This window comes from Seriola aureovittata, chromosome 6, assembly GCF_021018895.1.
Source record: "Seriola aureovittata isolate HTS-2021-v1 ecotype China chromosome 6, ASM2101889v1, whole genome shotgun sequence".
Lineage (NCBI taxonomy): Eukaryota > Metazoa > Chordata > Actinopteri > Carangiformes > Carangidae > Seriola > Seriola aureovittata.
This window is the reverse complement of record NC_079369.1, coordinates 11,357,995-11,373,322: the sequence shown is the minus strand read 5'-3', so window position 1 is coordinate 11,373,322 and position 15,328 is coordinate 11,357,995. Positions and strand designations below refer to the sequence as shown.

The following is a 15,328-nucleotide window of genomic DNA, read 5'->3' as shown; positions in this document are numbered from 1 at the left end:
CATCTTACCTTATATCTGTTTTTTTTCCTTTCAGCAGTTATACAATTCAAAAATTCATTTTTTTTTGATATTCCAGAAGTCATTTAATTTCCAGCGATAAGCCTTAATGTTATCTGAGACATTTGATGTCAGCTTTATCAGGAATTTTGTATTAACAGCAGGTGTTATGCTGCGTTTAAATCCTTTCAAGTTAATTTACAGAGAGATGAGGAGATTAATCACTGTTTTTTTTTGTTTTTTTTTACCATTTTTAATCACAGAAACAAAACCAAAAAAAATTCAATCAATCAATTTACCTTGCGGGTCGAATGAAATCTGTTTTTTAATCTTACAATGTAGATACTTGAGCTCGGGCTAGAATGCAAAATCCACCATCAATATCAATCAGAGGAGGTAATATTCAGTTTGGGAAGGAGATGGGTTCCTATTGTAGAATGATAGTCTTTTGGTTATTCTGTTGTGAATTCTCACGTAGTGAAAGCAAAATGCATTCACTTCTGATTTTCAAATAAAAGAAAATTAATTAATATAAGATTTTTTACCCTTCTGTGCAGTGGTGATTGTAATGATCAATACATAATATAAAGTCTGTCAGGACTCTTCTCTATCACAATGGCAGCCAGTCTGTGTACTCTACAATTTGCCATCAGGCTTGAACATTCTCACTTGGCTTGGTCAGATTAGTCGTGATACATTACAACACGGTAGGTGGTTCAACAACCATAATCTAGTTCTAGATTCTGGATTTGCTGAACCTGAGGAAATGACTTGAGTGTCTCTTCATTCAATACCGATGGCATTGTTTACATTTCAGGACAAGGCATTACTGTCACTACAACCGATGTCTGTAAAACTAAATTTTTGTTTTAACATTAGCAAAGTAAATTAATTTGACAACTGCAGGAGTGACAGAGGGACACAGTGATTATTTTATGTGTGGAAAAAGTGTAGTGATAATGTCTCAAAACTGTCTCAAAAGTAGTTTAAGATAACCTGGAATTGAAGGAGTTGCAATGCCAATTTAAGATGATGGTGATCAATGAGCAAGAGTCATCAAACAACTGTCAAGACGGCGAGTCCTAAGTGACAGGCCTAAAAATGCTAAGAGTCAGACAAAATCTTTCCAGCGTCCCCAAACGGGCTTTCAAAAGCTTGACAGGAGAGTGTATGACTATCTGTGTGAAAAACGAAATGCCTATTACTCGAGCTGATATTTGGCTGAAAGCTTTAGAAATCACTAAAGAGCTGAGCATACCCACAACCGAGTTCAAAGCCTGTGTAAACGATTGATGCACCGAAATGGACTGTGCCTCCAATGCAGGACTTCTTGCCCAACGCTTCCTCTCAGACTTCAGAGAGAAGCTACTGATTCTCAAAGAAAGCTGATTCTCTTTGAGATGGTAAAATTGAATTAGAAAGCCCTGCAGGCTGTATTTTGCCGTGTTTTCTGTATCTATTTAAATGACTCAACTGAAAATGTGATCGTCATATAAGATACTTATTGATATACAGTATACTTAAATGTATTTATATTTTCATTTAATAATTAAATATAGCACATCTTTCATATACAAATTTTATCCAAATATTTTAGGTGTTTAGGTGTTTTGAATGGTTGTTGTCAAATTGTTTTCTGGCCTATAAGGGACAATAGCTTGCATAAACCATATAGTGTTGACATGGTTTAATAACCCTGAGTAAACTGCTTTGCTCCTTTCCTACCTTTGATTCATCAGTGATCTGGCAGCAATAGGTAACCCAGCTGACAAGTCTTCAGTACCTCTTACTGCAACAGTAGGCTGTTCCTCTGGACAGCACACGGTTTAAAACAGTGTCACACAGTATTTTCTGATGTTAGAGCTGGCTGCCCAGCTGAGAAGAACAGAATGCAGCTCTTAAAATGGGACACACAAAAAAGCCGGAAATTGTAATAGTTGCAACAATAAAGACAGCTGTTGGGAGCAAACAGAAGCAACAGAGCCATGTTTTCCTATTCTGGGTAAGCAAGTGTTGTTAAGGAATAGAGCAACATTTTGGGGAACAAGCTAGAGGCGGGGGGGGGGGTTACTTCGTTTATCGTAGCTGAAAGACTGGAAGCAGAGGAAAAGAAGTAGCCTGCCTCTATCTAGAGTTAAAAATATAACTACGAGCACCTTTAAAGCTCAAAAATTATTGTATTGTAGTTCATTTGTTTGATCCGTACCAGGCTACCAGCAGAGATGTTGTACATACAGTAAGTAGTGGGCAGGGAAGGATAAGCTGTTGCCACAATAATTAAGCAAATGAGTTTACTTCCCAAAAGAATCTCAAGAAATCAAACAATAAATCTTTTGAGTTTGACACCCTCCAGTAATAGCATCAACAAAGACACTGTAGCAAACAGCATGATACATGTCATTATCTGTTTGTACATTTCTAAAACAAAGTAATGCTTTTTTCACCATAACAATTATAATACTTAAATATTCGTCCAATAACAGTGGTGGGAGAAGAATTCAGATCTGTTACTTCAGTAAAGTAGCAATACCACAATGTAAACATACATGAAAACTCCTGCATTCAAAATGTTATCTTAGTCAAAGTATGTGAGCATTAGCATAAAAATATACCTTAAGTATCCAAAGTAAAACTAGTCATTATGCAGAATGGCCCTTTTCAGAATAATTATTAATTCTATTATTATATAATTATTTTTGCCATATAATTAATGATTCAACTACGTCATATACTGCTGGGTAGCTGAACTCATAAGAATATGTGATATGTATACATGCATACATGCAATATTTGCCTCTGATATGTAGTGGAATAGAAGAAGAAGAAAGTCACAGGAAAGGGAAATACTCAAGTTAAGCACAAGTACTTCGAAATTGTTTTTAAGTACAGTACTTGAGTAAATGTAAGTAGGTAAATTCCATCATTGCCAATGGGCCTCCCTAGCTTTCCCTCTCATGGCTTGGCAACATTCTTGGCTGCTTTTGGGTGTATAGTCACTTTTTGCAACATTAAATTCAAAACTGGTATAACATCGAGAATTAAAAGCTGAGATTTAATATAATTATTTTTTGATTAGAGTACAGGTTTTTCTATCCTTTCACATCTGAAAACTGTGTGTAAATTGGGAAATGATCTAAAGCAAAATGTTGTTGACTCTTATGTTTCTGGTGTTAATTAAGAGACGGGGCATAATTTCACATTGTCGTTGTTATTTTGTTATTGTTTTTGGTGTGTCCCGGTGGCCTGTTGATTTGAGTGGAGCACTAAGTGGTTGTTAATGGCACAAACATGAATGTGGTTTTAAAATAGCAGACCGCCCATTAGGCTGGTATTAACAAGGTAATGGCCTGTTACTAAACTGCTGAATGACATTGTCGCTGCTGTTGAGCTGCGCCGATGCCCGCAATGCACACATGACCTCTCACACACACACACACACACACACACATATATGGTTCTTCCGAGCACAAGCACACATGCAAGTGGTTTGTATACTTTGTATGTGTATCAGAGATGCAGACTGAACGACATCTACAGTAACTTTGAGTTGTTGTAGAGATGTGAGGAGAAAGAAAGAGATGAGACACAAGAAAACAAGTAGAATCAAACAGAACAGAAAGGAAGAAAAAAAATTGACAGAAAGACATAGCTGGGAGGCGTGATGGTAGTTATTAAAGCTGGGATAGACTATGGTTTTTTACCTCAGCCCGGCTATATTGTTGTGGCTCAGAAATTATTGATAGGTAGGAAGAGACAGAGTAATAAAGAACTACAGATCCGTTCTGTCTGTACATCTGTCTGTACTGCTCTGCTTGTCAGATGGGTTTTAGTTACAGCTTCTCTCTGAAAAGCAGCACTGGTCTGAATGACATTTAAGAACAAACTGTGTCCTCTTTGTCTATATAGCACTCCAGTTCAGATGGAGGTGTTCATGTCTTGCTTGTGCACATGCAGCCATTTTTCCTGTAGCATGTTGCGTTCTTCAAATACACAGTCATGTACAGTACACACACACGTGCACAAACACACTCCTACACTGCGGTGCGGCGATAGGGCAGCACAGTTGGGGGTATATCCCTGGGAAATCATTTCTCCCTCTCCTTTCTTCCTATTTGTAACTTGTCCTTTCAAGCAAGACAGCCCTTAAAGTTCAGTGGCACATTCTTCAAAAAAGGCTATTACTGGCCGCCTCTGATTCTGTATCATGCCGCGCGCAGACCAGCCATCCCTCCTTTTTATGTTCCTCTCCTCCTGTCATCATTTTCTGAAGGCAAGAGAGGAGAAGTCAGGGTTTCAGAGGGGCCTGTGACCAATGCCTTGAAACCCTAAGCAGTCCCCGTCTCTGACTTTGCACCAGACGTCCGTATCATATCGCTAAAAGGGCCTATTGCTTTTGATACTTGACAGAGCTCCCCCTTTGTCTCTCTCTCTGTGAATCTCTGTCTCCCCCTCTATGCCAACTGTCTATCACACTCGTTCTCAACAGTTACAGCGCTCCATAAAACAGTGTGTGACTGTAAGAGATACAGGCTTCTTCTGAAAGGCATGAAGAAAAGCTTGAAGTTGTTGTTGGCCCCGAAGACTAGACAAAGAATAAAGGTTCACATACACACAATAGACAGTAGTCATGAGGAAGGATTTCTAAACCTTTTCTTTCCTGTAACCACATTTTTTTTTGACTCCAGCATCTAGAGTGAGTAAAAGTGTAATGAGTATGTGATTCTGCTTATTAGAGCTTGGATGTAGCTCCAAATGATACTATATTTCAGAGTGATGAAGATTATTTTTTGAATAAATATATTACATATATGAAACAAATATATTTACCTTAATAACCTCCAATGACTATGTCTGACAAGGTTATGATAATGAACTGAACTCACTCAAGAACATCATTCATCATTAATTTGTTCATTCAACCTTGGCTCTTTTAGCTTTTTATTCAGTGAATGGCAGCTAAATCCCTCGAGATGATTAAACATTTATGTCTCAATATCGTTCACCTTCAGCAGCATATTGATAAAAATGTAAAGTATGTGTGTTGTAATACTGTATATATACAGTATTTGATTGCTTTTCCACTCCTCAGGCTATTTAACTTGTTGCTTAGCTAAGTTATGACGAAGCGAATTGACAACCCTGAAAATCTTGTTTTTGCTGACCTCCAGTGGTTTAACTGATAAAAGTTTTCAGTTGTTCCCGCTGCTATTCAGTTGTTAAATGACAATATTTTACTGATGTTTGCATATTTTCACAGACTGCTTACTTGACTTTTGTACTTTGACCTTGATCAACTAATGCTTACATATCAGTCTGGCCATCATGTTATACTGTCTGTTGATGTCCATAAGCGTTTGGTGCAATGTGTGTCTTTGTATGTGCATTTTTGTATAGCCTGCAAATCAATTTCCCATGTAAAGGACAATAAAAATACTTTGAACTTTAATCTGAACAGCTCACCTTGCTGCAGTGACGTAGAAGTGTACTCCAGAGTGTGTCAGTACGCTGTGACATCACTGCTGTGTGTGGTTACAGGTGCAACGAAGCACACTTCCATGGTCATTAGAGGTGAAATAGAGGTTGAGACAGCAGTGGCACACTGCTTTTATGCCTGGTGTTAAGTTACTTTTCTGCTTTGCTGTGTTTATGCCAGTACATGACTCTGCTGCTTTAATTCAATTTCATGACAGAAATTTTAATAGTGTATGAAATAGGGTAGTCCTCATTTAGTTTATTATTGTCCTGGTTGTATCCACGTGAGTACTCATTTGCGACACTAACAGGACCAGAGCTGACAATAGTAGCAGTGTGCTCCATGGTCAATGATGGCCAAAGGCCTGCATCTCACCACCCCTTCCCTCCATTAACATAATTAGAAAGCCCTTCAGCTCAAGCTTGAATGCTGATGTCTGGCTAGCACCTTGTTTAGGACAAAATGTTTCCCCTCCTTCCCTTGCCTTCGATGCTCGTCTGCCTCCATCAGTGTGTCTCCCTTTGTCACTCTGTCACTCCTGTCGTCTGTGACCTCCACTGTCATCACAGCTGCCCTTGAGGAGCAGAAATCTCTCCATTTCACAGGGACCAGCCATAAGGGGGCTTGATTGCGGCAAATTGATCCATAATCACACAGCGCTCAGAGCTTTTTATCCTGCCGCCTCTTCATCTCCACTTAAGAGGCCCGCCGTTGGCGTATTTACATGCTGTCTTCTCAAGGGTTTCCTCTGCTCGTGCCCTTCTCTCCGTCTCTTTTTTACTCTCTCTCTCATCTTTTCTCTGTTTCTCTGTCTCTCTCTATCCTTCATCCCTTTATGACTCTCCGAATTTTCTTATCTCTCCTTCTTTCTGTCCCTCCCCTTTTTGTGTGGTTGTGATGCCAATCGACACGGCCATTGTAGCCCCTACATTGGCTTGCGCTCTCTTTCTCTCTCTCTTTGTCTGTCTCTCTCTTTCACACAAAAAAACAGATGCGCACACACACACACACACACACACACACACACACACACACACTCAGAAACACCTCTGACCATCACATTTATGCTTCTGATTGCTCTCTTCAGTTACATCCACATACGAGATAGCTATGATGGCCAAGGAGACAGGGCAGAAGCAAAGGAGGGAGGGTACAAGGAGGCGAGGTAGTGTAGAGATGACTAGACTAGATGACAGACTGAGATGACTTAACGGATACCACAGAGTGGTATCATCCACAATGCCTATCCTCTCACCTTTGTCTCACTTGCATCCATCACTCTCTCTACTGCCCATCTGTCCACTTCAGCATGGATTTATTGGCATGACTATTATTATAATTGCAGTACATATACAGTACATACATATCGCTACAGCAGGTTGAGCACGTTTTACACTTTAGGTACAATAATTCATAATAAACACAAAAAAGATAACAAATGGTCTTTCTGTATTTTTGTCTGGTGAGAGTTTCCATTCTACAATTGAAGAATATAAAGAAAAACTAACTAACAAATGGCAGTTATCTTACTGGCAGATTTAAGTCATTTTAGATTCAATACCTCAATTGTTGTTGCTACCTTTAAGCCAACAAAAATAGTAGTATTCAGTATTTCCCTATCAGATTTTTGCTTCAATATGTTGGGGGCTTTAAAACAGTCACACCAACAATTTACAAAAAGTATAATTGAACAGCTAAATTAATAAAAATGAAAATATAGACTATTTGGTAGGTGAATGGACTTGTAAATACTGACTCTGTGTGTTACCGTACTATAATGAAAGACAAGGTTTTTCTGCTTCTCTTCCTTCTTTCTTCACATCTGCCTCCCTGTCGGCCCTTCACTGTCCTCTGTCTTTTAATCAGTCTTCCTCTGTATCTTTGTGCATCTACCTGTCTGTGTAAATATCCTTCCCTCAGTAACCTTCTTTCTCAGTCATTTCAGGTGTTCAGACAAAACACCGTGGCCCTATTTCATGAGAATTAGCAATATTTGCGCAGGGAGTCAGTTCCCCCTCCCGCTCTGAGAGTTTAGCTGTGTAATGTGTTAAGTGACAGGGGATGTTTTATGAATGTGTGAGGAGGCCTTGGCAGTGCCCCTACCTCCCCACAATAAGATGAGCTGAATAAATCTGCGACACGCCACAGGCTCTGCAGCACCTACAGACACAAACACTCACACACATGCACATGCACAAGAATTTAAGTCAGGGACCTGGTCAATTCCTGGGGAAGAAAACAGCATCATAAAACTCTTATCACTTTAGAGCCCTCCGCACTTCAGCGCATATCCCCATCCCTCTCTGTCTCTCTTTTTCTTCTTTCTTTCTTCCTCTCTCTCCGTTTGTCCTTGAGATAGTCAGAGTGGGTGGTGTCAGCGGGTGGAGTGAGGGGGGTGTGAAGAGGTGCAGAGCTTTGATGCTTGTTGGGGCTCACTCAGCTGGGCAGTACACGGTACTGCATCTCGTCCCAAGGCTCTGTATAAATTCAACACCAGTGACAATTTACAGCTCGCGCCCATCCTCGATATGACGCACTGAGCAGGGCGCCAGGCGTGTCTTGTTGCCATCTCACCAAAGTGAGGCTAATTTATTACAGTGTAAAACCCACAGAGCAGAGAGAGGGGGAGAGAGGGATATAGAGAGGCCTTGGTTTGAGAGTTCTGGTATAATGTGGTATAAAGCTGTGGCCAGTGTGACGTTGTTTTTTTTATTGTATCACTGTGCAGTATATACCCTCTTCACTGTGTGCCAAAGATTTTAGATATCCATATTTCATCTGGTTTAATATAAAATCTAAGACACTATTTAGTGTCCAATAAGATTACTGTAGTCATTCAGTTTAGTACAAGTCTTAAAATTGTCCTTCAGCCTTCCATATCAGAAAGTTTCGACACCAATGAGATTAAAAAAGTAAGCAAAATCTGCCTCTTCTCAAATCAAATTTACAGTTAAAGTGGGTAAATGTATTTAAATATATTCCACATGGCTTCAAGAAGGTCTTGACAGGGCTTCCTTTGTACCTGCTGAAGAAGAATGATGAAGAAGATCTCAGTTAATTACATCATGTCACAACTTATGAGACTGAGCCCAAAGTTCCCAGTACTGCTGTCACAGAAAGAGCTGACCAGCACAATCAGGAGTGACCTTCAGAATCCATTAGATTTATGTTGTTTTTCACAGGCACTTTTCTTCTCTCCAGTAATTTACATATTTATCAGAGCTGATCGTAGTTTGACATCCTTTAATTTTTTATTTCCTCTTGGCAAGCAGCAAGCGAATGAGCAGTAATGTGCCGTACAGTGCAGCGCGTGACTTTGGCAGGTGAGAAATATGCTGAGGGAGCACTTTGATTTGGAAGTGTGGGCATAAATTTTGCCTCTGCCGCTTTCACTCACTCATTGTCACATCCACCCACCCTCCACCCCCACCCGTTCAGCCTCCACTTACTGTAACGTACACCTCCAGTCTGTGATACACACATTCCCGCTCTCACTTCATTTCTTTCTCTTTACCTCTTTCCTCCTAATTCTTTATATGTTTTCAGTCGTGTTCTGTGTCAGGCCTGGAGAGGCCTGGGATGAAATCAAGTTAAAGACCATCGTAAATGACCATGAAGTAGGTACTACAACACCAGCATGACTGCAATGAAATATATTTAGATGCCTGGCATATGAATACTTTAAAAGTAGAGCTGAAGGCTTGTATGTCATTACTTGTAACATCTTGTAACAAAAATAAAAGTAAAGTATGGTTTAATTGAGCAGAACACAGCAGACGATAGTTAGATAGTTAGTTAATTAATTGATTATTATTCTGGAACTATTTTGTCAATCAACAAATAATCATTAGTCATTTATTAAGTAAAAATAAAAAAGATTAGCTGGTTCCAGCCTTTTATATGTTACATCATATGTTTTACATCAGTGTAAATGGAATATCTTTGGGTTTTGGATTGTTAGTTGAACTAAATAAGGCTTTTAGACGTGTCACCATGCGCTCTGGGAAATTGTGCATACTTTACTATTTTCTGTAATTTCAAACACTAAATGATTAATCAACTAATCAAAAATATAATCAGCAGATAGTCAATAATTTAAATAATTGTTAGTTGCAAGCCTAATGTACACACATGTAATGCAAAACCAATATTCATAAATTAACTGTCAGTGATGTTGGTTTGACATTCAGCTCAGCTTTCGACACAGAATGCATTTGTTGTTGAAACTCTGCTGTTTCTCTGTTGTTCTGCCCTCCTACTACAATCTCTAAAAAAGAGGGAAAGAGAGTTAGATCATTTGTGTTGCCTTAGAAAGCTACCTTTCGGTCTAATCCCTTGTCTTCTCTTTCTCTTTTACTTCTGTCTTTTGTTTCACCCCCACCCCACCCCCCTTCCCCCCTCCTGCTGAGCTCTACTGACACCTTGAGGTCCGGAGATGCTGCTGCAGGGCTGCCTTCTTGAGGCTCAACCAAAACTTGACCCTAACCTTCATGTTTTATGTCACCCACACCCGAGCCAAAATGTGATTTTCTTTTACATATAGCCTAGCTATGGTATTTTTCTCCCTCAGGTTCCCTCTGGGTGGTGGAGTGCCTATGGAATAGCAGAACTTAATTTTGTGCTACAATGCTTGGCTGGGCACAGCCAGATACAGAGGACTGCAGAGATACAGACACATAAACACAACAACTACTTGGGGAGCATTTGTGAGAGCCCTGAGGAGACATAGTCACACACACTCAGTCACACACACACACACACACACACACACATACACACAGAATGATGTGGGATAAACAGTGGATCCATTGTAAGCTCCAGGAGCCTGCTGGAAGAGATTGTTTTGATGAAGCAGCAAGGGCACACTAGCACTGAGACTAAATGTAGCATGGCCACGACGGTTGAATTCCCCAACAGTCGGGACCTTGGCAGCTGCCTCTGGTTTGGCTCACAACTTTCTGGGTTCTTGGTTTTACTGTAGGGAGAACAGTTGTGTGTGTATGTCTGTATGCTTTTTTTTCTTTCCTTATTGTAGCTTTACACTCTACGCTGTGTATGTATTTGAGTGTGTGTTATGGCTGTGCTCTTGTATCAAGGGCCTGTGTGGTGGCCTGGGGTCGAGGCCAAAGTAGAATTTCTAAGTGATGGAATTTCACAGCCACCGAGCACCCAGCGGCCGGCCAAACCGCAAGCACTCACATTTACAACAAACGGCCTGCCCCGCTCCACGGAGACCTGAATGGCAAAGCCATTTGTCTCTGTGAAGGGCAGAGGGAGAGAAAAGCGAAATAAAATCAGAGGGAGAGTACTTAAATGGAACAACACTTTTTTTTTGTTTACGACCCCTAACTACTCGAACAGACACACATGAACACACACACACACACACAAGAAGCACACACACGCCACTCGGAGGCTAAATTGGAATTAAGGAGAAGGAAAGGTGCATAGCCTGTTGCTAATTAGCATTTTCTCTGCTCAGCAGAAGTGGGTGGAAGAATCGATAAGATATTAAGTTTGTGTATAGCAATGAAGCACACAATCACTTTCATCCATTAGCAACAGCAGATTAGAGAAGAAACACTGGCCAAGAAGACAGCAAAATTTTGACCTCTGTGGTTTAAACTGGGCTGGAAATGCAGAATGGAGACTGCTTGCTTTCTGTTATTTAGCCTTTCTATTGTAACGTACTAAAGGAATGTGAAGAAGAATGATTCTCAACATATGAGGTTAATATAACCTCTTACAATTGAAGGTTAATTTGACTTTTAGAATAAAACATTTTCTGTCTTTTTGATCCTGGCTTCAAACACACCATAGACAATCTCTGGAATTTACCATCAAAAATTTCACAGCAGGGATCCAATAATAAATTTAAACACTTGAGATCCTTCTTCTGTAATTGAAAGTTTCAAATGTAGTCATTCATATCACCAGAATGCAGAAAATAAAATCTAACCTCTGAAGGGGAGTATCCAAGGCCTCTCACTTTGTTTTAGAAAATCACATCACAATGATGTTGAAAGGTTTATTAACCTTTATTTATACAAAACAATTCAACAGCAAAGTGACTGACTATCCAAGGTCCAACTCATCTGTCCAACAAGCCCTCTGAAACAGAGTGAGAGCAGGAGGAGGACAGAAATGTCTAGTCAGAGAGAAGTCTTCAGCCAGACCTTAAGACTTAACTCAAAGAAAACCTCTATCAGGTCACACCTGTTGCTGGCTGACCCCAACCTCCGTGGATGTATAATTCACCTTGCTTGTTAAATATTCTGTGCTGTGTGTTGGTTTGATGTTTGATTCATGTGTGTCTGTCTGAAAATGGACGGCCAGGTCGGTGTGTATTTTGACCCAGCTTCTCACACTGGGATGTAATAGGCTATTTATATATCTAACTCTGATATCAATTTAAAATTGTAATATATTTAGCCTATCTAAGGCTGAGAGGTTTTAGAATTGTAGTGTACACGTCTACTAGAACTTCTGTGCATTAACAACACCACCTCTGTCTCCCTTTGACACCCTGTCTTTGCCTTCCTTTACACCTTTCCTCTCTCGCCTTTCTCTCCCTTCCTCCCTCTCTCTAACCCCCCACCCCCACCGCACCACTCCACAGACCACCTGAGTCCAGAGAGGGAGAAGAAATTGGTCTTTCTTACATCTCGCGTTCACCCTGGAGAGTCTCCTGCCTCCTTTGTCTGTCAAGGTAAAGTTTTAATGTCGGGTCGATGCCCTGTTTCATTGGATTGATTTAGATGCTGCACCTCTGCTCTGTGTGTTGTTTGGCAGTACATAAGCACATGTTAGATTTTATGATGTCTGTTGTTTTTAATGATTTGGAAGGGGACCAAAATTACAATTTGTGTCATACAACCTCACATGGGACAACATGACACAATATAATAATACCTCAGGTAAATAAAGACTTAACGGAAACTTGGTATTCACTTTCACTAGAAAGGACAAATCCTTGCTGCATACAGTACTGAAAGTGAAAAAACAAAAGTGATTTTTTCAGACTGTGGCTTTCTCCAGAACCACAGGTGATATTATAAAACTGTTTTCACAAGACTGAGTACCGCCCATGATAACTGAACTTCAGGTATAAAATTGGTGGCGTGCTCCTTTCACATACCTTCTTTTGAAACATGCGACATACAGTAAAAACTCATCAATGAATATTTAGAATTTCTCCTGTTCACTTCCTGAAAGTGACAGGAATAGGTACAAGAACATGTCTCTATATAATATCTCAGGAAAAGGTCTGAGGATATCATAGAAGTTGTATTGTCTTCACTCCTAGGCTCAGCTAACTCAAAACTAATAACACAGCTTGAAAAACTGAGAACCTTTGGGAAATTGTCTCCTTGTGCAGTACAACAACCTTAAAGACAATTTTAGCAGGATTTAATGACTCTTTTGCTTCCTTTCCTCCTGCTCAGACTGAGGTGAGTGGGCAGGTTCATTCCTTTTGGGTCCCACTTCCTTGTTTATGGGTAGCAGGTCTGAGGAGGGGAGGGATGGTCTGATAGAGGGACGGAGGGCACGGCCTTACCTTTAGCAGTGGTCCCTGTCCAGCACTTCAGCTCAGTAAGACAGACTGAGGAAAGTCCATTATCCTTAACGAGGTGCAAAGATGGTGTTCCTGAGGAAGGGACAATTCTATCTATCTATCTATCTATCTATCTATCTATCTATCTCTCTATCTCTCTGATCTGATCTAATCTACCTACAATGTCTGACAGTTTCTCTGTGCTTCAGAGTGTGTGTGCATGCATCATCATGAATCAGATGAGTTGGCTTCTAGCCCGCTGTGCGCTGTCTGTTTTTCCAGCGCCGTCAGCTCCATTCCATTTGTATCGATTTGGGCTTGACGTCCCCTATTCCTCCGCTGATTCTGATGATGCCCCCTCGCTGTCCTTCCTCCTCCTTTTGTTTCTTAAAACTCAATTAACTGCCAGCCCGTCTTCAGTTTTCTTTTCAAGTCTCTTTCCCTCTGTGTGTCTGTTTGTGTGTGTCTGATAGGTGTGATTGACTTCCTGGTGAGCCAGCATCCTGTGGCTCAGATCCTGAGAGATCATGTGATCTTCAAGATTGTCCCCATGCTAAATCCTGATGGGGTCTACCTGGGCAACTACAGGTATACACACACACACACACACACACACACACACACACACGCATATTTTAATTCTTAATTTGAATGCATCACCACATTAAATAGAATTCACACATTACATGGTTTTATATCCTGCTACGTGGGATTATACCCTCTTAACTCCACCTTTAGGGAGCTTAATGAATTCATATAGCTCTCAGCAGTGCATTTGTTAGAAGATCGTATTTGGCCGTAGGGCTGTTCTCTTTGCCAGTCTCTCTGTCCATCCTCTCCTCCTCTCTGTCTTTAACACTATTGCTGCAGCTCTGTGGGCATCCTCCTCTCCTCAATTTTCCTCTCTTGCCTTTCCCTTCTTCATAATTGCCTTTTACTTAATAGGCTCAGCCCCAGGAATACTAATGCACAGTGAGATAAGCATCAGCAGCTTGCCATCTCTTGCCAGAGAGCCATCTAGTGGTGGAGCCTCTCCACTGCCTCCAAAGATACTTGAAGGGAATCCCAGTTGCTCTCCAACACTTGACAATCTCTGTAATATTGTTCACTGTGATTTGTGACTGATAAAGTATATTTTCATTAGTTTGCATTCACACTGAGTGCCAATGAGTAGCATATTGACAGGAGGTGAATGGTGATGGTCCTCACCTCACCAATCACATGTGCTCATTCCTACATATGCTCTCCATCCCCTTCCAGTGTCTCTCACACATAAACACACACAAAGACAGGCACACGGATACCACACAGCCACCCCAGCAGGATACAGTGCAGAGCAGACTGGAAAGGCTACACGCAGAGCAAAGAATCAATGGCTGTTAACCTGGGATGAGTAGCTTGTTCATGGCTGGCTGCTTTGCTCGGTTGCTCTACAGTATCAGTGACTCCTGTGTCATTACCATAGGTTTCAGTAAATGTCTATCTGTCTGTCTGTCCAACCTGTCCATGCGCCATTTTGAGTGTCCAAATTCTGAATGTGTTAATAATGTTTTAGTACTATCATATATTCCCACAATGGAACAAAAAAGTAGCTAACAACCCTACAATGCCATGCATCAGAAAACTTACTGTTGTGCGACTCTACACTCTACACCTACTGACTCAAAATGACAGTAATTCATGAGTCTGGAATCTTGATTTATGTGTCTATGTAGGGAGTAAAGAATGAGTGAATAAGGGGGTGATTTTAGACATGTTTGCTTCTTAGTAGTTTCCTTCTTCCTTACCTTTGTTGGCGCGTTGCTACATTTATTGGCTTATGACCGGTACCAACTGTCGATCAGTGGAATAGTGGGAAACTCTTGGCAGAACTTGGCAGAAAGAAAACAAAATGGGAAGCAACTCTTAAAAACATTGTTCCATAGCAGTAGTAGTGGTCAACAACTCCACAGGGTAGCTTCATTTTCAGTATGTTTTATAAGGTGTGTGTGTGTGTGTGTGTGTTTTTGTACAGGTGCTCTCTGATGGGCTTCGACTTGAATCGCCACTGGCAGGATCCCTCTCCTTGGGCCCACCCCACGCTGCACGCTGTCAAACAACTCATAGTGCAGATGAACCAAGACCCAGTGAGCAAGCGCACACACACACACACACACACACACACATACGTTCTCCATTCTGTGCTCACCACACTAATGTCTACTTCTCCCAAGAACAGTTTTCTTTTTTCCCTGCTTGGTTCAGCATGTTTCTCCAATCTGTGTTTAGGGTGTGTGCACTGGGAGGCACGGAGAGGCCAGTCA

The 15,328-nt window shown here is 40.8% G+C and overlaps 1 protein-coding gene across 3 annotated transcripts in view; it reads left to right on the top strand.

The window, feature by feature from the left end:
- Nucleotides 1-15,328, top strand: part of agbl4 (AGBL carboxypeptidase 4) — a 262,452-nt gene that overhangs the window by 220,273 nt on the left and 26,851 nt on the right. For all 3 annotated transcript variants that reach the window (XM_056379285.1, XM_056379287.1, XM_056379286.1), the window contains 3 exons: nt 12,090-12,179; nt 13,499-13,613; nt 15,040-15,151. In XM_056379285.1, the coding sequence (XP_056235260.1) occupies nt 12,090-12,179; nt 13,499-13,613; nt 15,040-15,151 (317 nt within the window). The remainder of the gene's footprint in view (nt 1-12,089; nt 12,180-13,498; nt 13,614-15,039; nt 15,152-15,328) is intronic.